The sequence below is a fragment of the Anabas testudineus genome, chromosome 3 (assembly GCF_900324465.2).
Source record: "Anabas testudineus chromosome 3, fAnaTes1.2, whole genome shotgun sequence".
NCBI lineage: Eukaryota > Metazoa > Chordata > Actinopteri > Anabantiformes > Anabantidae > Anabas > Anabas testudineus.
The window spans coordinates 14859696-14882835 of record NC_046612.1 but is presented as its reverse complement, the minus strand read 5'-3'; the positions used below and the strand labels follow the sequence as shown (position 1 = coordinate 14882835).

At 39.9% G+C, this 23140-nt stretch overlaps 1 protein-coding gene across 11 annotated transcripts in view; it reads right to left on the bottom strand.

The window, feature by feature from the left end:
• myo9aa (myosin IXAa) overlaps positions 1–23140 on the bottom strand; it is an 80636-nt gene that overhangs the window by 40519 nt on the left and 16977 nt on the right. For all 11 annotated transcript variants that reach the window (XM_026377817.1, XM_026377812.1, XM_026377814.1 and 8 more), the window contains exon 2: positions 18527–19497. In XM_026377817.1, coding sequence (XP_026233602.1) covers positions 18527–19411 — 885 coding nt within the window. In that variant the 5' untranslated portion in view covers positions 19412–19497. The remainder of the gene's footprint in view (positions 1–18526; positions 19498–23140) is intronic.

Sequence of the window (23140 nt, the reverse complement as noted above, 5' to 3'; positions counted from 1 at the left end):
AGAATTCATAACAACAACCTGCTCGCACACAGTTTGAGGAACACGGGTCAGACAAGTCGGACATTGGACCTATCAGAGATTTCTGTTAAATGGCATTTTGTGTTCAGCCAGCAGGAAGCAGGATGTGGAACAACTAAATTACTGACAGCTGATTTATTTTTTAGGCACTGTGCATTCATCCACCTGGTCTGTGTAAAAAAAAAAAAAAAAAAAAAGGTGCATAGTTACAGATGACATTTTTATAGCCAGCAATTTGTATTCTTTCTAAACTTGGAGAGTTCCATATCAATGACAATAAAACACAAATCTCACAACTAAATGGATAAATGTTTTAACCGAACTCTGATGAGGGACACGCAGAAAATGTTTAGCTACACAAAACTGCAATAAATAACTACATAGAAAATGAGTTAATAGATAACGAAACTAGTTAGCTGATTAGGAAAATCTCATCATTTCAGCTTTTAAGAAGAAGACAAGAAACAGAGGCGTAATTTGCACCGGCCCTACGTCATCATCGAGAGTATTAAAACTACTTTGCTGATGAACAACAGAGTTATCTAAAGTTAAACATGTTGTCAGGCAAAAATGCAAACTGTATCAGTTAGAGAAGGAAATCTTTCCACCCAATTTAACCACAAATACAGTAGAACTAAAAGCAGAGCAGCTTCTGCTGTCAGAAACTTGTTTTTACCAACACTGATTATTTTACAGCACTCTTGCCATTTCCACCTCCACAACAACCCATAACAATGCAAACATTCTTCTTCTATCAGGGTTGTCAAAGGTTATTCTTGGAGATCTACTGTAAGTCACTAACTTAAGTGGCAGGGCCAGTTGGTGTAAGATGGGAAGATTGAAACACAAGATCAAATTTCATGTGATCATACTTAACAGTGGGAGAGTATCTATGTGTGGATATGTTTCCCTTCGAACGGTCACAAAGACTCAAAGAGACACCAGAGCTAAAACTGTTTGCACAGACATGACTCCAGTAGGTCAGCATTATTATTCTTGGCTACAGACCACAGACAGTCAAAGGCAGGCCAATGACAGACTTGAGATTGTGCCAGTGTGTTCTGGGTGTAATGTGTCTGACTGTAGACTCGGTCAAAGTCATCCAGCACAGACGGAGAGCATGCCACAAAGCTGATGTTTTCATCAGCAAAGTTTATCCTCATGTCAACATCTGGAGAAACTGTTTAGCAGCGTTGGATTCTATGGTCAGAAAGCATTTTAATTAGATGTTTTTGAGTTCTTGCTCTAAATAGGGCTGGGTGATAAAAAGATAAAGATAATTATAGCGAAATAACTTTTCTCAATAGCACTTTACGCTACAACGTCGATAGAAGTCCATCCATTATGTTTTGTTTCAGAATAGAGCCGCACTGAAACAATCATGTGGCTGGAACAGAGTCAACCTGACCTGATACATGAGATACAGCCCAGAGGTAGGCTAGCCATAATGACAGTTTGATAAGCGTATCATTATTAGCTTTACTGCCTATGGAATATGAACCGTAACCTATAGGCAAGTGTTACAGAGTTGTGTAAACTGACGATACTTAATAGTTGATGTGGTCGTGTTTCTATTTAATTCAATTCAATTTTCAGCAGAGGTAATCTCAAACCACTTTACAGAGTAAGGTTTGAGATCTTACAAAATATGACTGTATACAGAATTATATAGAATAACCCAATAACCCTACTTGAGCAAGGACTAGGCAGCAATGGAGAGGAAACCTCCAGCAGAACCAGGCTCAGGGTGGACGGCCATCTGCCTCGACCGGTTGGGGTGAGTGGAATTTCAGGTCAGATGGGATGTGCAAATATTTATAAGTAAGAGGATTTATGCAATAACTTTTATCTCATCTTTTTATTATGAAATCAAGCTTGAATTATAAACTATAGTTCAGTGATCTATTCAAAAAGGCCAATATGTACTAGGTCTATTTCCTACTATTAGGACTATTGTCCTGGATTGAGTCTGCATAGATCTATGAATGTTTCAGACGAGTCACACAAGCACATAGACAAAAGACTTGACTCAAATCACAAAGCGATTATCTTTCAACAAGTCATCAGTTGCTTAGAGTTTAGAGCTGTCTCCACAGAGATGTAGTCCATTGAAACTGATTTAGGGGACAGAAACACTAAATTGTAGGCGTTCCTCCTCTGACAGTAGCTACTGAGAAGACAAACTTCACCTAATTGTTCAGTGTGATTCACCGGCTACTTTAACAGTCACTGCTCACTAAACCTCTGTGTGTTCATATCCGTTTTCTAGCCAGGGTGTTCACCAGGTTGATTCATCCACCACAGAATGTGGAGAGGAAATCAGTGAGAAAAAGAAAGAGTGAGCAAATAAGTCCAACATGCATCATGATTATGTCACTGCATGTGTGGGCAGATGACGTTCTCCAATTCATAACTACGTCCCTTACATTGAAGGTCATGCTGGCCACAGTGGATTGTGGTCACTGTGGTTGTTTAATCACAGGGGGCTGTGCAGTCATGGTCCTTGTCTTAGTAAAAGAATGTGAGATGTAGGTTCTCATAGCTGCTGTTTCTGTCAAAGTAGCATGCGTACAGGTACAACTGCTCATATAAAGACATTTAAGAGGACTTTCTGCTATAAGAGTAATAAAAATAACGGTAACTCGTTTTCCAATGTTACAGTGTTTGTTCACAGTCTACGTTTAATGTCTCAGCATGCTAATGCTACAGGATCATCAATGATACTGTACTTTTGTACATACTACTACAAGTACACATAAACATTTTGTAACACTGTACTTAGTCCTACTGTGAGAAAAGCTGTCTTCAAGAATTCTCAGTAAATCCAACGCCTTTAATGCCCTTGGGAGAATATCTGATGCTACAGTGAAATTAGCAATATAGATGTCAAGCTTGACAGGTTGTGCAACTCTGACTAGAGGAATCAGGATTCCAGGAACTGCCAGAAACCTCAGAGCTTTGTTTGGATTTGTTGACAAAAGTTGTGTGCAAGAGAATTTATTTTTTGTATGTGCACACTAGTTTAAGTGCTGATATTTCTTTTTTTAAATTACAACAATGACTGCTGTTTGTCTGTTCTCATCATTACATTTAGTATGAGACTGCAGTACTTAATGTTTGGCATTGCAACCATGCAGCAAGGAGAACATGTCATGGTTTATGCTATATTTGGGATATAATCAAACGTTAATGCATAAATCTTTGCATCAAGTGAAAGAATAAGTGAAGCAGCCAAAATGAGTGTGAATGTGAGTGAATGATATTCTCCAGAGGCCAAGTCATAACCATGCCACTTATACCTGTATGACCTACTGGCTTCACCAGTTGCCTTCACAAACACACCTAGGTTTGCACTCATCACGGTGGACTGTGGCCACTGCAGTCACAGGTCCCAGTACCCCAAAGTACCCTTAGAAAAAAGTTTGGTAATAAATAAACTACAGCTGAATGTGTGTGACAGAAAGAGAGAGCAATGAGAAAGAAAACAAGAAAAACCTGACAAGAAAAAGCAGAAGCCTTTTGATCACTGTAGTGGCTGCCTGGAGTATTTGGCTCAATCAGAAAGTCAGTAAGCCCAAAGTGGGAATATATTAAATAGTATTCTCCAATAAAACCACAATTTAAATTTTCATCAGGATCTAACACAATATAGGAATTTAGGGGCTGGTACAGTACGTCAAGGCCTAAACTAAGACTGGAGTCAACATATAAAGTCAGACATGATTCATCTTCTTTCCAATTTAAACAGAAGCCTTGAAAAGAAAGCTGCTGATTGAACAAAGGACCCTGCATCATCTGTGGGTGGCAGCATGTTTACTAGTTTTCTTCAGTATTGAGTCAGCACAGCAAGCTGCCCAGTCATTCCTTCTCTGCAATAAAGACGATGTCCTTGGTTTTCCTCCCTCCCTTACGTATACTTACTGTATTGTACTGATTTTACTTCTTCCTTCAAGCTGGTTATTACCAGCATCTGAAGAAACTAAGACCTAATATCGTACATAATGTAGTATACCTACAGCTTTTTACACGGATCAAATACATCACTACACACAAGGTTACAGTATTTCAATAGAGGAGTGAACAGGGAACAGAACAGCCTGATGAAAATATAATGAAAAGTCATCTGCATCACAAACACTAAACAGATCAATGGGTCAAGAACTAATTTCAATGTATGAAGATAAATTGCATGTGCATTAACAATGTTTACAGATCTATCAGACAGATATCAAAATTATTACGCTCAACTCTGTTATAGCTGCTTTCCAATTTAACTTAATCTTAATAGTAAACAGGTGCAGTGGGGAGATACAAGATTTTCTAAACTGAAGGTTAGTCCTCTTTATCTTTAAGTTCCCAGTAGTACTAAATTTCCCCTGCCTACACACACACACGAACTATACTGAGTAACTAAAAGGCTGTGTGTGTGTTCACTTGCATTGCATTATGTGTACAGTATATTTATATTTATAAACCCCAGCTAAAATTACAGATGCTGATGCCTAGGCTCAGATGTACATGTGATACAAGCAGGGAAGTGACATTCCAACATAAGTGGGAAGTTGAATTGGAAATTAAGACTTATACTGGGAATTTCCCAGCACTAGGAGCTCAGGACCCTATGGAACTAAATCTAGGAAATATAGATTAAGCTGCAAATGTAATAACTCTAAGCTTTGAGCAACTGTCAACAATAAGTGAAAACAAACAACACTGGTTGAACTAAATAGACTTCCATCTTAGACTTTGTTAAATTTTGACAGGCATGTTTCACTATTTTCTGACGGCACCTCCGCCAAGATGAGGCTCCAAACTGTTTAGCTCCACACGATACAGCATTTACTGCACCTGCAGTTTTTCTGACAAATACCTCCCAGAGCTGAAATCATCTATTTTGAGCCACTGCATTGGAAAAGTCTTCAAATCATAACATTATGAAATGTTTCTGCATTCCTCCAGAAATAAGTTAAACCACATTCTTCTTTTGTGTCACTGGATGACCGAACTTACAGCCCTTTACTGCACGCGGTGACTATTTGTGGCAGAAGTCCTTTCCTTTTTGGTAAAGCCTGACTGCCTTGCAGGATTTATTTCAAACATTGTCAAGATGCCTTTGACGCAATGTCATTTCTCACAATGGTACACAGTGTTTGCTCTGTTCTTGCTTCTTCTGCCATGTGACAATTTCAAAGAAAAAACTTTTTCCACAACTGAACGTTTGACCTAGTGTTACATAAAAGCACTCAGTTTAATAAGTGTGAAAAAGGGGTTACTGTGGTCCAAAGACGCAAGATCCATAGAAGCTCATTTCCTCAAAACCAAAGGGGCAGAACAAGCAAACCTGGGGAGCTTCTTGTTTCAGCACCAACTTTACTGGCACATTCTGGGGTAAACAATGGTGCAGTGTTTCTTCGTGGTAATGAGATGAGGTAAATGAGAGGCACAGAGAGGGATGAAAAAATGACGAGAAAGTGAGGAGACAAGATTGGGGTAGAGAGGAAGAGACAAAAAGACCAGATAGAGATGCAAAGACATTTCAAAGTCCTGTAGATCACAAGATATTTTCAGGGCTCTTCCCAAAGCACTAACATCTATAATATTATTCCAATATAACTGTACGAATATATTGCTAATGCCTTTTAAATATTTTAAATATATTGTTTTTTAAATTATTCTTTGAATCATTTTGAGTTTGGTATCTGAACCTAAGCTTCACATTTCATCTGCTCTTATTTTCATCTGTGGATGTGATTATAGAGTCAGGAATTCATGGAAAACTGTAGAAACGAACTTCCCATGTGAGTCGGTGTCACTGACTCAGTGATAATACAAAGGAAAAAAATGAGCTGGAAGAATATATATGCACACAAATATAAACAGCCAATTTCCTGATTAACCCCAGAAGGCTTGGTTCAGCAGGCACAACTCAACTTTATATGTCTTCTTTACAAAAACTGTTCCCCTGTTTCGTTGTTGTTATTTTTTGGCTGTACCAAGACAGTAGGAGAAGAGCTGATGTTTGATAGCCTCAAATGCTGTAATTCCTTCCACTCAGCCCACAGGCTCGGTTCAGTGCTGTGAGTCACTCCACCAACATATAGAGGAACAAGAACTGATTGTTGAGTCAACTCTCAGACTGACCAGTGCAACCATTACAATGAGCTGCATAAAGAGACTTAGGAAAGACGGGACTGTCCTGGTTCCTCTCGGCTTTCACAACAGTAAATTGAATATATTTCAGTTGGTTGGATAAAATGACCATTTAAAGATGTTTTAACAGAGTAACTTAACTATTTTGTGAAAGGTTAATATAGGTGCGCCATGAACATATAATATTCATAACACAATACATGATGAATGGGAACAAATCCCACAGACCTACTCAAGCCCGAGCTAACCTCAGCTGACACCACCCAGCCAGCATCTCTTGTATTGATCCACATGCGGGAGCTACAGCATGCAAACTAACCTAACCCCCCCCCCCACACCCACACACACACACACACTAGCAGAGAAGCCTCAGTTTGAATCTCTGCCAGCACAATGCAGCACTGCAGACATGGGTGTGGTCAAAGCAAAAGTTCTTTCCATCAGTACTCCTGAATGACATGCTTATATAAAGACACTGAAGAAGCTGTGCACCTTCACTATAATAATTTAATGAACTATTAATGTTAGAAGAACAAGATTATTAGTCATTTATTATTAATCAGTCTTTATCATAAAAGGCAAAGAAAACCACAACATATTCATATTACTCACACACACAATCAGTAATCACTTCAGACTTATCACTGCAGTACAGCAGAACACACTGACAGAAACAAAAAGGGTGTGTTTTCACATAAATTGTAATAATGGTGATTGTTATTCCACGTCACCAAACGAATATATAAACGAGACAGAGGGAGGAGGCAAGAAAGATTTTTTTATGGAATAACACAGTGACTTTTTGGTATTAAAAAGGATTTTATTGGCTAGCACTAACATTTACAAGCCTCCACACTCTAATGATGTAACAGCTTCCACAGCATAATCCCATTACATGCCACTCTCCCACACTCATGCCCTCCTCACTCTATATGTTTATTTTAATGAGGAGAAAGTTATGTTCAAGTTTGACTCCGACTCCAGAAACGAGATGAGTGAGTCACATGTTAGTGGTTTAACTGTCACCATGTTTGATTTTTAAATTGAGACGTGCAAACCTAAGAAAAAGGATTTACAGTGGTACAGTGGACTCTCTATAAGTGTGGGACACTGGCTCCAGTCCTGCTCTTGGCTGGGCTCAGATGAGGAATTTCATCTCCAGTCCAAAACCACTTGGGCAGCGGCTGATTCTTTTCACTGTTGTACATTAAACATATAACACTGGAAGGGAAGTACGCATGCTAGGTTACAGGCCAATTTATAGTTTCTGTTAGCACTCCAACATATCTGCACTTGCACAACCACTCGTTCATGCTTCTCTTCATCCTACAGCTGGAAATACATGGTGGCAACTCTGGACAGTAGCAGCGGCGTGTTGTATTTGACTTAACCTTACAAACTTGTAAATAAAAAACTCAAATAGTAACTCTACACAAAGACCTTGCAACCTTACATACCTTTGATGTATAAAACAAACAAGCAAACAACAAGCAAAAGTGGAAAGCATAAACTGGCTTTACTCACAGGCTTAGCATACACTGAGTTTCTATTTGGTAGCCGCAGCTACAATACAACAACATCAATGCCAACGTCTAAGATATTTGTCACTGAGTAGCTTCACAAAGAATAAATAATCAAATGGTAATTCTTCAATATTGTACTGAATAACACTTGAATAAAACCATAGAGAAACATTCTTGTGTCCGTTTTAGAGCAGATCTGATGGAATTCCAGTCGGTGCTGTGCTTTCATGATGACAGAGGGTTGAGTGACCTGAGTCAATTAGCCTCCCTGTACAGGATCTGTTTGACATGCACTAAGTAAATGTGCTCAGCCATTAAGAAAACAGGCCTATCTTTTAGAGCAAACACTAAACCCACTCACTCCAGAAGCCTGTGTCAATACGCAATTTCTCAGTGCAAGCAGGTTGCTTAGATAACCTGTCGCTGCTCTGCATGTAATATATTCCTCCTGTTACTTTGAGAGAGCAGATAGATGAAGATTAATCCTTGATTCAACATTTGACTTAAGCAAAAGCAGTGAAGCATCATCAGCTAAATATACCAGCAGTGCCTCTTTGTTGGATCTGAAACAGTTTGTACACATCTGAGACATGACAAGAAGATCCAACTGCACACAGGTTACAAACCAAAATGAGTGAGAAGCGCTGATTTAATCAGTTCACGTACATTAAAGTTAGCGGATCTTAACTTTGTGTAGGAGCAACATGATCCTGTTGTTTCAACAAAATGTCAACACATGTTTGTGACAAAGCATAAATAAAAATCCGCTCCATCTTTCCAAACATAAAAATCAATGTAGTGTCACGATTTGACTACAGGAGTGGAAGGGTTAAACAAGCACAATTGTATGTTACAAAGCAAAGGCATTCCATATACAACCTCCTACGCTTTGTATACTGACACAGGTCTGTGTTTTGTGTGCGGTGTCTCTTGTTAGGTGTGGAGGTGCGCCATGAGGGATCAGTGGGTGATTTATGGGTTGGTGACAGACTTGTGGGTTAGTGGAGAAATCTTAATCCAACTCTTTGCATTCTGACAGTGTGCATGTGAGCATCAGCTCAACATAGTGTTAAAAAGAAAGTGCTTTGCCTGTATGACTTGACTGTAACTGAGATCTCTAGACTGTAAATTCTCACACAGCACATCATTTATGGGATGTTTCCTTTTCTGTTCCGTTTTTCAGACCTGCATACATGGATGAAAGTGTAATGTGAATGTACAGTTGACTCAGGTAGCACTGCATGTAATGATTATCTTCATCACTAAATTAATGCTAATTAATTTTCTTAATCAATTATTCCATAATAATCTCCTAAATTCCTAAATGCCTGTATGTCATAAAAGTCGAGACTGCTTGACTATCCATTCTCATACTGCAATACGTTGCTGTCGTGTAAACCAAGTTTCCTAAAGAATAAAGAAACTATCAAACACACATAAAATTAAGTTACACAGTAAACTGAAGAGAAAAAACAGCAGGATCAGCTCCTCCTCAAATGAACAACAACAATGGCAACAAGCGTTACACTGTAGAACAGAGAGGATTACTGCGCCATAGAAATGAAAACCTCAATCTCTTCCAAGTATTTAGAAGAAAACAGTTGCATTATACTAAGAGGGCAAAGCTAATTGTTTTTACAGATCTGTGCTGGAGTGGGCCTCAGCTTTCCCAGTTTCTCAAGTTAACACAGTGAGCCAACTGCACATGGGATGATAGCAGACAATTACAGCACAAGTGAAAAATGAGAAGGATCAATTGCATGTTAGGACAGTAGAACAGGTTCTGCAGAAGTCTTAAAGGAAGTTAGACACAGGAGCCAGTCATAGAAGTGATACTGCTCTGGATTATTTATATGCATATTTACGGTCCTGTGCAAGGTAGCTGACGTTTATATTTCACAGCTGAAAGCTTAGAGCAGCTTATCAAGTTAGAAATCATGAGAAGATTTGGCAGAAGAATGAAGAAAATCACCTACATAGTAGATTAGGCTCAGAAGTGTTGAAAGCTTTTAGATGTTTTGAATTTACACGCATCCAATGGGGACATAGTTAACCTTTAACTTCCTCTTACAATTGAATCTATGTGTGCGCGTTCTCTCCAGCATGTGTATCATGACCTATCTGTCACAAGCCAACACCCATGTCACATTAGTAGAGCTCTGTCCACACAGCGAGCCTTGTTGGAACAAAGTCGGAACAGGTGGTCTTATCAGCAACACGCCCATATGTAGGCCACATGTCAAGCATTAGCTGGCCAGAGCGACAGTAACGCTGAGCTACAGGGAGGGAAGACAACGCAGCCAGGTGAGGGGAGTGACTTAGCACAATCACTACACTAAAGCTAATCCACGTGGTCAGGGCAGAAAGGAGGTCAATCCAATTATAGTTAGATCTCAGAGACACAAACGCCAGGACCGTGTCCAATCCTACATTATCCATCCCCTTCAGCTTCACACTTTTACATTTCACACCCCCCCAGAAATGTTCACCAGTCAAAAACATATACAGATTATAATATACAGTGAATGCAAGTGTTTAATAATGTAATCCACAAAACTGAGCTGTCACATTGTTCGACCTCAGCACAATTCAGTTGTGCTACAGCTATTAGCAAACAACCTCACTGACCTCCTCATAGTCATGTTCTTAAATGTACCATTGAGTGTTTTCTTGTAAATACTAACGTTTGCAAACATCAGCTTTGCTTCTGCGTTGTTTAAAATTCCTTTATGCAGCGGTAGTAAGCGACTCGCTGTTCGAGTTTCTGCTGGCTCTCACCCAGCGGTAACTTTGTCAGAGCATTTCCTTGGAACATGTCTGTTTCCCAACTCAGCTTTGGGGAACAGCTGCAAAATCAGGTTTTATTGACAATGAATGGCTCAGACAATTCATGCTGTATGTTTTAATCCCCTGCTGCACATTTTCGATCCATTTGCTTCTTCGGGAACAGTTGCTAAGTTCATTTTTTGAATATTCTGAAACCTGCATATTTTCTTGTGTTCCACATTGTTCTTTACCACAACAACGTGCAATCAGTGAAGCAGTGGTTCCACTATTTGCATTATTCATTTTATAACGCAAGGCTGCCTGTATATTTGTCCATGTCATGGTCACTGTTGACAGACTGCAATGAGAAGAACAAGGTGATTAAAGAGACAACCTTTAGGCACCACTACACAGAAAAATGATGGATTTGAAGCAACTAATATCTTACTAGGATGGGCAGAGAATGAAGTAGATGTAAATGGCATTTAATTATTGCTTTTCACTTCCTGCAGTGACAACAAACCATAGGTACAAGAGCCAAATCGGATCTTTCCATTTTTGTATGAGCCAGAGGAGATGACCACCTGCAGCTGATAAATCTAACTTTCTTCAAGTGGCCGCCAACAAATCCAAAACAAACTACTGGAAAATATACAGTGCAGCACGTGGCTCACTTGGATGATCTTTCCATGAGCAAACTGCTCCAGGGTGATATCTCCCATGTTTTCTGCTGCTTTCCAGATGTGGATGCTTTTTTACACAGTGTTTTATTGCACCACATCTGGGTATATGGGAAGCACGAGATGACCACAAACCACACACATACAGCACAAGAGAACCTTACAGCGGAGAGGTCACCTGCAAGGATTTATTTTCAAGTGAGGAGTGGAAGGTGTGCCTTCAGCATTAACAGACCTTATTGATACTTAAAATCAAGAGGATGGAAAAGCAGCTGCAGGAATGAACAGAGGAAGGAGTAGGTGGTTTCAGATTTTAACTGCTGGCGTCTCAGACCCTGTCTTTCTAATTACTTTTAGGGTTTTGGGAGTAATAGATTATAAATAAAATCTGACCTATCCTTAAGATTTACTGAATGGAAAGTGATTACACTTTGGAACTGCAAAGTAAAAGACAGTTCATGCAAAATACCACAAACGGAAAACTTTCTGGGCTGTTTCCATCACTGCCACTCCTACAGGAGCACAAGGGGCTTTTGAAACAAGTCAATGGAAGGCAGGGACATCATCTAGCCATCTGCAGATGAACACAGTCCTGCATTAAGTCCTCAGACAAACATATAGATAGCTTGTACGTTCCTTCTGAAACCAGATCATGAAACATGGTTTCAGCTCTATATGACTGTAAATTAGAGAAGAGAGCTTTTGTAAGAAGATGTTAAATTTGAACTAATATTTTCAGCCATGAATGAAGGTATTAACAACACAGATGTGCTAGGAGGTAATTACAGACTGATTGTGATCAGAACTGGCACTATGACTTTTACATTGAACAGAATAAAGGCTTTTTTGTACATCACTCCAACGTGATGCACAGACACAGGTGTGTTCAGGACATTGGGGAAGCTGGACGACTCTGACAAGGCACCTGGCATAACCCAGCATAAGTAAAGAGACTGTGAGGGAACATCTGCAGCTGACGGACTGACTCAAAAAGTGTGATGACAGATCTAAACAGCCACAGCGGACAAGGCCTCAGATCCCATGAGAAAATTTACTTCATTAACCTTAAAAAAAAGTTGCTACTACAACTGTATCTCGACAGATTGACAACCATGCCAACTCTACACATTGTACTGTCGTTGGGGAGACTTCTATCAGCACTTTATCTGCGGAGCACAAAAGATCCAACTGCACATGGACAAGTGAAGAAAGTTTAATTAAAGGTGTGATTATCTCGACTCTCCCTCCGTCTTGACCATTTTACCCAAACTGCACTCAGCTAAGAAGTCTAACAAGTCACTCTGTCCCCTTTAGGACTGATGTGGCTTCACCAAATCTCTCTGTAACCTCTGACCTCAAGCTGTTATAGTCAGAAGCTGTATCAACATCTTCAGCTTGAAGTTTTTTTGTATTGATGGGTTGACAAAGCAGGAACAGTATGTACTCCTCATTTCCAGCCTGTGGAACCAGTCCTCATGTATAAGGTTTCAGAGTAAAATAAGAGCTTGGCACCAGGGTCGAGAGATAAACAAACAGTGAAAGGTAACAGCTGGAGCTGTTGGCATTCTTCATTATTCTGCTGAGCAAAGCGCCAATAGTTGTAACACTGAGGTAGTTGTAACAAAAATAGTTGTTTCACAAAGTCTACAGTTGGTGTTTGTGGGTTATCGTGGGTTATCTTTATTTGACTATGTGAAACGCTGAAGTGAGATTTTTTTTACACCTTTTATTAAATTATTTAAGTGACTGGTTTCATTTGGCACATCTAAAATATTGACAACAGACTTACATGTTGACAAATTACAGTTTTACACAGAAGGAGATGTCGGGTTGGATAACGTGAGGAAAATAATGTAATTTGATCTTATAAACTTCCACAACAAGGAACAAAAAGGAGTTTTACTATGTGGAATTGTTTTTATTTATTTCCAACTGAGATTTCCAAACCAGCAGTGAAGTCTTAACACGTACACTAAGCATATGTGCATGCTGTGCATTGTGTAGTAGGGGAAATCTCTATAGAAAGCCAGACGGACATCACTAGAGCTCTGCGCCTCAATTATCATCATGGAATAATATGCTGCGATATGGATGGCACGTCAAAATTTGACAAAACGCTACGGGCCCCTGGATCTAAGGCATCTAGTTCTGACATGTCAAGTAATATCAGCAGAGCGGGGAAGACTGAACAATGTAGAAGAGAGAACAAAAAAAATGGCTAATTTAATTTACAACACAGAGTTGGGGAATTTTGTGTATAAAGGATGATGAAGTTCATGTGCTGCCATGCATGTGACTTTTCATGGGACCTGTAGCTCCTGTGCTCCAGTGCTCAAAGTAATCTTGAACTTAACCTAAAGGTCCAGCTTCTAACAATAATATTTCTCTTTGAGCATTAAAACTGAGAATAGTACTGTAGTTAAATCAAGAATTTGCTGAACACAATTCATTACAGTGCTCATCATAGTGCAGCCTTCCCTCAATCATCTGGGACAAACTCTAAACCTATGGCTTAACATTACATAATCCTCATACCAGAGTGAGGAGCGTAGTTGCTCACAACAAATGAAACTCTATTCTTCAGCTACGCTGCTAACCTCAACTTGTTACACAAACATTATACGGTCAACTGCTTGTATAACTTCCTGCTTAGAGACCAGTCCACTCCAGAAACCTTGGCATCTGATACTTGCACCTTGCATGTTAGTCAATCAAGGAATGCAGCATATGGGCGAGCCTATTGTGCATGCATTCACTCAGGCCAGTAGAACACTCTTTACCCTAGTTTCACCCCAATAAAACAAACAGCATTGTAACTGTACACTCAGCTGAGGGACACCACACATGAACAGGGCTCGATTGTTCCCAGTCGCTCTCATTTTGTCTTTTCTACCACCGCAGCCTCAGGAAAACAACACTTTCGGGGCACAGTAAATATCACTTGACCCCACCCAGTTGGGGGAGATCGCGTAATGCACACTAATCCTACATAGTATTACTGGGGGCCCTAGGGAGAAGGTATTAAATGTGCAAGTGTGTGTGCGCATTGCTGTGTGCGTACATGGGTGTATTGAGGTAGCAGAGAAGGAGCTGCTGAGAGGTGTAACTGCTGACTCGCACTGAGTGTTTCTGTTGGCCGAGAACTCGGAGGAGCACTTACAGGTCCTGTAAATGTCTGCAAGTACATGCAGAAACTTTGAAACACGGGGCAAATGGAGTATCTGCACTCTGGATGATTCATTAAAAAACAATCTGACACATCTGTAGTATTTTGATGTGACTAAGGCCTCCTCCACACAGAGGTGACAACAGTACTGTAGATCTGTTTTCTTAATTAAATCAACTATTAGCAGTGGAGGGGGACTGATTTTCAAGGTAAGTATCAAAAATATTGATTATTGCAAGTGTCACAATGAAAACTTTCCTAAAAGCTAGTTATCTGTATTATAGAATATATCACATCACCATAAAATACTGACTAGGAGTAATGAAGAATTATTAGTATTTGTGTGTGTGTGTGTGTGTGTGTGTACATAAAAGTGTGTGTGTACATAAAAGTGTGTGTTTGCATGTCTTTTGATGGCAGCAGTAAAAGTGACTTCAGCCCAGATGCTTTGAAGTGCCCCTGAAACGCCCCAGTAATACACACTCTATTAGCCGTGTTCCCACACTAACACCCTGTGACACCTCCCTGGTCTTGGAAAGCAGATGCGGATGATGTACTGTCAGAGTGAGCAGCATGAGGTAATCCCATACTCGCACTCTTGACCCAGGGGAGAACAGAAGACAGCTGAGCTCATATTAAGCTGTCACTTGGCTCAAATGTCAAAACAGATGACCATGCTTCCTGTGATATATCTCTGTTTTCACTATTTTGAAGAATTGTTAAAGAATTAATACTGGTTCCTTATTTTAAATTATATTTCTGATAACAAAGTAGTTTGAAGTATTGTTATATATTATTTACCAGTGGTCCCTTTACATTGTATTGCGAACACTGCCCAGGATGCATTGGCAAAAACTATGACATGCAACAAGTTTAAAACACACGTACATGACTCTTAAGAACATGTCGTCAATCATTTTTAAATGTTAGGTAACCACCTGAAAACCCAAAGTCTCAAGATGCTGACATCTGGATTCAAAACCTGAGTGGTACTTAAACACTAGATAATCACTAGCTATTACACCAAGGATCCATTTGCAAACTATACATGATGTGTTTTTTTGCTTTAACCTTAAGCGTGATTGGTCTTTGTTGATATGTCAGAGATGTAGAAAGACAGGAAATGTATTTGAAAGAGAAGACACGCTATTTTCTGAATAGTGCACCTTTATTATCATCATCAGGTTGATGATGCAATTTTCCAAATTTGATTGCGTTTTGTTCAGTTGCAGCGTGTTAAGCTCTCTGTAATTTTGGCATGAACATACAACAAAAACAATCACCCAAACAATTTCAAGTATGAAGTAACTGGAATTTAAGGTCTTATGTCGATTTCAGTCATGTCTAGCACAAAAAGGTAAACAACGTCAGGAATGGCAGACAGCAGATAAGCACTGAACCAACATTAGGTGAAGAATTTGTCATATTTCACGTATGCTTGTGTTCATCTTCATGCTGCAGGGTCAACTGAAGTCCAATGTGTTCTCCTCTGAACATGTCTAAACCACCTCAATCCGGCCTCTCTGACATAATCTGGAAAACATCTGACGTGTGCTGTCCCTCTGATGTACTCATTCCTGATCCTATCCATCCTCATCACTCCCAAAGAGAACCTCAACATCTTCAGCTCTGCCTCCTGTCTTTTCTTCAGTATCCACTCCAGACTTCCTCACACAATACCACAGCTCCTCTCTCAGCACCCTGTCATACGCTTTCTCTACAAAGACACAATGCAACTCCCTCTGCCCGTCTCTGTACTTCTCCATCAGCATCCTTAGAGCAAATGCTGCATCTGTTGTATTTTTTCTAGGCGTGGAACCATATTGCTGCTCATTAATGCTCACCTCTGCCTTTAGACTAGTTTCAACTACTCTTTCCCACAACTTCATTGTATGACTCATCAGCCTTATACCTCTGTAGGTACCACAGCTCTGCACATCTCCTTTGGTCTTTGCACCAGTCCACTTCTCCATTCCTCGGGCATCCTCTCACTCTTCAAGATCTTATTAAACAAACAAGGCAGAAACTCTACAGTCACCTCTCCTAGACACTTCCAAACCCCCACATGTATGTCATCAGGACCAACTGCATTCATCTTCTTCCTCTCTTCACCCTTACAAATCTCTACTGCTTCCAAATAATAACTATGTGCAATCAAAAGGCTGAAACAACATGCCTTGATGATTTATGTTTTCATTACCTTCAAGCTGAGTTTTATTAATTAAAGTAATCGAGTGACAGGATTTGTCAGGATCCTAACGCAAAAAATGCAGCTGTTGGCTGCTTTCCAAAAACACCAAAAGCTAATAGAGGTGATATCCTATGTCTTTCTATATGCTCTAGGCCTCGGGGCAAGTTTGCCCTGTGACTGTCAGTGTAACGTCTGCTTTGCTACAGAAATGTTTATACTGTGGTGATGGCTCAACACTGTCCTGGCCTTTCACGGCAGTCACTTCTGAATGATGAACTGTCACTAATGACTGCAAGTGTGAAGGGACGGGAACATAAACTAAACCTGAAGTAAAATATATCACTGTCTAGCTTAATAAATTTAAGCTCTGCAAATCAACAGATCATTAACTAAATTTTTGTCTCATGTGGACAATGAACCTTCTGAATACAATAAGTCTGTTGTACCTAAAAAAAATAGTAATGCTTGTGTTTTATTTCCTGAATGACGAACTTCAAGGAAATGAAGATGAAATATTCCTGTGAGGTAGTGTTTGGCTGCCATTCTTTCACTCCTCTCTCTGCAGAAGCAATGCAGCTCCAGTCCTGGCATTGATCACCAGCCAGCAGATATACAATCTCACTGTTCAAACAATTAAAGCCTGCTCCTCTGCACTCAAAACTACTCCCTCGTGTTGCTGTGTTGTCAATTAACCCAATATGCTTACACATTAACCCTGGAGACACACCAATGAATGGCATTCCTGAGAACAGTGTTTGCTAAACTGTAGGCAATAAAACACAGTGTAAAGCTACTTGTTGCTAATATTTTTGCTAGTTGCTTTTAAATTTGGCTTCTAAGCTGCCATTTTCAACTTGACACTGATCCTATGAACACTGGAAGAATTTGCTTTACACTGTGACAGATAACACATTTAGCTATGTCATAAACGATTTGGCTGGTAGATATATGTCCGTAAAAGAACTGACTGGATGAAGTAATACTGAGGCATTGCTTTTTCATTGCATGTGAATCAAGTGTAAACAGTTTGTGGTCATATGACGTGACTGTTAGCGATACCAACGTCCTCACAATATGCAACCTGACTTGTATTTGCCTTCCTGCATTTATATGCAGCACTGTGCATACAGTTGAGGGGTATTATGTAACCTTTAGGTATTCAGTGGATGCTGAATTCAAATAAGAACATTATGTTCAGTTGTGAACTTGTCAAAGACTCTTGACTTATGTGCATTACAGCGACAGGTCCCTGAAGAAGAAAAAGAATATGACTGGAATGCCTTGAGGGATGTGAAAATGACCAGTTTCCTTCACAACTTTTGGCTGGGCCTCCATAATGTCTACCTTGATCCGATCTTTCCACTGTGCAAAACAAAATGATCATAATCAGAAAAACAAGAACTTACAACTCGCTGCTTGCAAATGAAGAGTTCATCTGTGCATTAGATAAACCCCACACAGCTAGACTGAAAGTGCAGAGTACCTCTATATGGGGGCAGACACAACTCTGGGCCACCACAGAGACAGTAAGCACTCTTTAGTAACTAATGGTAAAAACCACCTACAGACTCTCTGTCACTGAACATCACGCAGAGCAAGAAACTATCCATTTATAGAGACAAACTTTACAAACTATAAATGCAAAAATAACTGAACATATTAGTTCTACATAACCACATGTTGGCTGCAGTAACCTGCATATTTACAATAGGTCTCCTCTTATGTAGCCAATTTAAATAGCAAACTATGTGAAACAGGGAACATTATTAAGAAGCCCTGTTTGTTTTGGAAGCGAATCCATGTGGGTGGATGATGATGATCAGGGAATCTCGTAATTCAACTTGAAACTTTTAAGTTATGCCTCAACAAACAACTGAGACAAGGCCTGTGATATGGACCAGGGCCCATGTCTTATATATAAGAACCTTTTAATGCAAAAATGTTTTGACAGGAATTTTATCTTCTGACTAACTCAACCATGCTTTTGACAAATGTTTTACTGAAAACTCAAAACGCTAGAGCTTTTGCTTACCTCTAGCACTGGTCCTGCCCCGAGGATTATCTGCTCCACTCCACTGGCAAAACCCTTCTGGCTGAGAGCGGTCAGGTGATGAATAAGAAAGTTTGTGCTTTGCGTCTTCCCAGAGCCGCTCTCACCAGATATAACAATGCACTGATTCTTCTGTCTCTGCAGCATGGCATGGTAAGCCACATCGGCCACAGCATAAATATGTGGCTCTAAATTTCCCAGTGTATGATTATCATACATCTTCACATACTTGGGGTTGTAGATGGGCAGAAACTTGAAGGGGTTAATGACAATGAGGATGCTTCCAACATAAGTATAGATCTTTTCCTGTCTGAAGCGTGAGCGCAGGTTGTCCAGCAGCGAGCGCTCGTTGAGTTCCACCAGGCGGCACAGATCTGCAACATCACCCTGAGATTCAGGCTGTGGCAGAAGTCCACGTTCAACCATGCGCCTGCGGTCCTCTGTGACCTGCAGCCACATCTGGAGGTTGCCATCGTAGTGAATCGAGCCATCCAGGTTCTTTTGTCTTAGGAGGAAACGGTAATCTTCACCACCAGACAGAGACCGGTGCTCTAGTGCCACACGGGGCCACAACATCATCCTCTGCACAGGACAGTCGCTGGGGTTCAGAATCCATTCTTCGCCACCAAACTCCTTCACCTCAGCCAGAACATAACACTTGGTGCGGTCAAGCTGCAGGCGTTCAATGACACGTTCAATGGCCTCAGCAGCTGTGGTTGTCTTACGAGCACTGATTGGGCAGTAGATGGTGCCCTCAGCCAGAGGGCCTGGGTAGATCCGCACTGTGAACTCGGAGTTCTCAAAGCGCTTACGCCGACCCAGGGTGCCCATACCACCGATGCCACCAACGCCATCACGAGCACTCATGATGGAGCAGGACTTCCCATTAGCAGCAGCCCGGCACTGCACGTCCGATACTGGGCTGGAGGGGCCACCAGTTCAAGTCATTACCACTGTACAAAAGAAAGATGGAAAAAAAAGAGGGGTCATATTCTGCACACTTGCAATATGATTTAAAATATGACTTGCTTTAGACAGCATCTAACAGAAAACATCCAAACACAAAATAAAATAACCACATAAATAAATCCTTTTTTCTTTAATTCAAGTTGTAGCAACAATTACACTGTTCATCTGGTTGCAAAGTGCTTTATTCTTGTTTTATTTCAAAAGATAGTTTTGTCTGTAAAATGTAAAAAAAATTGTGATATACTGACGATGACTGATGAGTCAGAACTAGGGATCGTTTTTGTTAAACTGTGCTAAAACAAGGCATCGTGAAATAGCCCTCTGCAATCTGCCAGATTAAGAAATTTGTCAGATTATGACATTAGACATTAAGTACTATTATGTAATTTATAGAGGGGGTAAATTATTCTGCTGAAGCCCAACATGCACTCAGATAAAGGATAAGTCATCTGCAGGATTACCACTAACACACACATGCACACTCCCAAGCACAGACACTAGCTTTCACCAAAGCCAAACCAGCAGCTGCGATCCTTTTCACTGAATACACAATCATGCCATTCACAAGTTCCCTCTTTAATACACAGCCGAGAGACATCATGGGGTTAGTGAAGGCCACAGATGCAGAGAGAGATGTGCTTAATGACTGCTCTGTGATTTCTTTGCTGTAGTTCTGTACAAACACAAATAAACTATATCTGAATGAATCAATAAACCTAAAGCTATTTTTGAATAGTCAATTTAAAATGCTAAGAATACAGCCGAGATGGTTAAGCAGTAGGGTGAAATCCTCCCATCGGTCATGACCACATTTCTAAACAATGATAGCTAATATATACAGCACAGGAGGGGTTGGAGGCAGAGTCAGGGGCCTTAAAAAAACTCAATGAACCCTGTGTGTTTTGCATCTTTAAAAGTTCTCAATAAAAATCTTTTAAATCAAATATGTATTAATGTGCTGTATCTTGAAAACCCATACAAGATGCATATGCATAAGATTTTTACTGTTACCACTGCTTTTGTAATGGCTAGTAGGGCTGGGCCACCTCTTAAAGGCCCCCACAATTTCTCATTTCATGTGAGTTGTAGTGATTGGGCTGCATAATGGGCTTTTTCTAACCCTCTATGGAACGGAATTGAATTTTTCTCAATGGAAAAACTGAGAAGAAAGATACCAGATCATGGATTGTGTTTCTGGTAATAAATAAATAAATAAAGATTGTGATGTGATCTTTAAGCCAGATTGCCAACCCCTAATAATTCAGATCCCATTTGATGCCGTCACTGCTGATGAGGCAGAAAATGTTTTCTAAAATGTTTTTTTGGTTCTTGTTGACCTTAGAATAAGCCAACTTTGCAGTAGCCAATGTGTTCATGTTTTCGCCTAACCTAGGTACCTTTAAAGTCTTGAATATTGTCAGTGCGAAATGTTCAAAGCATTCCAGGAGTTATTATGCGACATGCTGTAATTTATCTTTATGTTGTTACCCATTTGCCTTTAGCCTATCTCGGCAACTGTGCTTCAGATACTGATTTTCTAAGGGCAGAGGAATGGGCTTCAACTTGTTTCCTTCAGTGGTGTCGGTTTCATGCAGGTAGAGAAAGGAATGGTGTAATGTGGAACTTAAGCTGTTCATATTAATCAAAGCTTAACGTGTTGTGGATGCATTTCAGTCTAGTCTAAAAAAAGAGCTTGTGCTGTCCAAAAACAATTTCCCTATGGGGATCATAGTATATATATTGCCATAAAAATAGTATATATCCATAAAAAACATCCAGTTTACCATCTCATGTGACAAAGAAATGGATCAAATGCTCACAATCTGATCTGCTAGTTTTTACAGCTGTAATTACATCACAGCAACAGGCGTCTTAATCAGTAATTCACGAGTTCAGCTGCTCCTAAAAGTAATAAATCAACAAGTTACAATAAAAAAAAGCCCAAACCTAATGTTTATCACAAACAGGTGGTTTTAAGAGCAGCAATATTTTACCTAAACTTCGCCTGTCAGAGGCCTTTAGAAGTGTCATACAGTATATTTTCATTCATTTATCTACATGTCTTTACGTTAACCAAACATACTGTAGGTGGCCCGTTCAGTCCTGATATTTCTGTATTTGAGTAGTAAATTGATGTGAAATACACTAGAGCAAAACTATAAACGCAACACTGCTGCACATTGATGCATGAATGAATAATAAAGCATATGCTATAATATATTATATACATATGCAGCTGCAAATGTAGTTGTATGAATGTTTATTACTCTATTCAGAGAGTTCTTCGATATACATTTCTGTAATTCTTCTTGATCTGAAATAACAACCTGGACCCCCCTCCATTTAAGTTTGTGCTAAAACTGACTCCACCAATACTACTATAATAGCAGTACTGTGGCAGTATTCACACAAGTCTGATAGTGTTGACTGAAACCATACAAAAAGATGACTGACCAGCCTCCAGCGCACAATCCACTGTCACAACAATCCCACTTTCTATAGCAGAAGCATAAAGCCTCCCAAATGCTTGCAATTGGACACAAAAACATTTTATAATTAAGATTACTATACATATGGCAGACAAGACAAAATAAATTGTGACTTCTGCAAATAACATTTAAACCTTATTGAGGAAACTTATTTATTTTTAAAACAAATTAATCATTCACAGCTGATACACAGGTCTCATTATAATCCAATAATGGCTTATACAACCCACCTACTTGCAAAGTAGATAAGCGTTATGACCACAGCAGAAAAAAGTGAAAACAGGAAATGGAACAGGGTCACATATAGTGGAGTACAAAGGACTCCAGCAGGGAAATGATACAATGCTGCACCCCTGCCTGGTCATTTCCTGTTGCCCCATATCCAACCTCTCATACCATGTATCTCCTCAGTAACTTTGATATAAAGGTGCCAAAGAAACACATGCATGGGACCTCTCCCTTTTCTAAATACAGACACACACCCATACGAGACACAGAAAAACACACACCTCACTTTATTAACCTCAAGCAGAGAACTCAATAGCCTATGGTAGATATGACTAGTGAATGTTTCCCCGCTTGTGTAACTGTACTATACGTGTCAATGTGTGAGTGTGTGTTTTGAGCACTGAGTTTGGGCCTGGCGCCTGGAGCAGATGGTCAGCTCGCTGCTTAAAGGATAGGATGGGGGGGATTTAGTGTTGTGGAAGTGCACAGGACTATGCTGGATGTCACTCTGTTTACCAGAACAAGAAAATAGTGAAGTAATGGGCATCCCCTCCAGCAAAATACCAATGAAGTCTAACCAATTGCTTCATTGCTATCTTGCTTTTTAGATTTTAGATTTGAGCACAGTTTACAGCAACATTAGAGAATCCTAATCAGACTTGATGATGTTGATGTCACGTAGTGTTTCAGGGTATACTAATAGAAAAGTATCACAATACCACGTCATTGCAATTGCACTATGCAGGGTTATGGTAAGACAGGGTTTCTATATGAGTCATATTTCCTGAGTGTCGATGAGTGTGTATGTCCAGCACTCTGCTTTAACACCAATCGGCTGCAGGCAGCTTGTCATTGTGAATGTCAGGCATGTCTGGAAGTTCAAGAGCTCACCCGACAGTCCACATAGAAA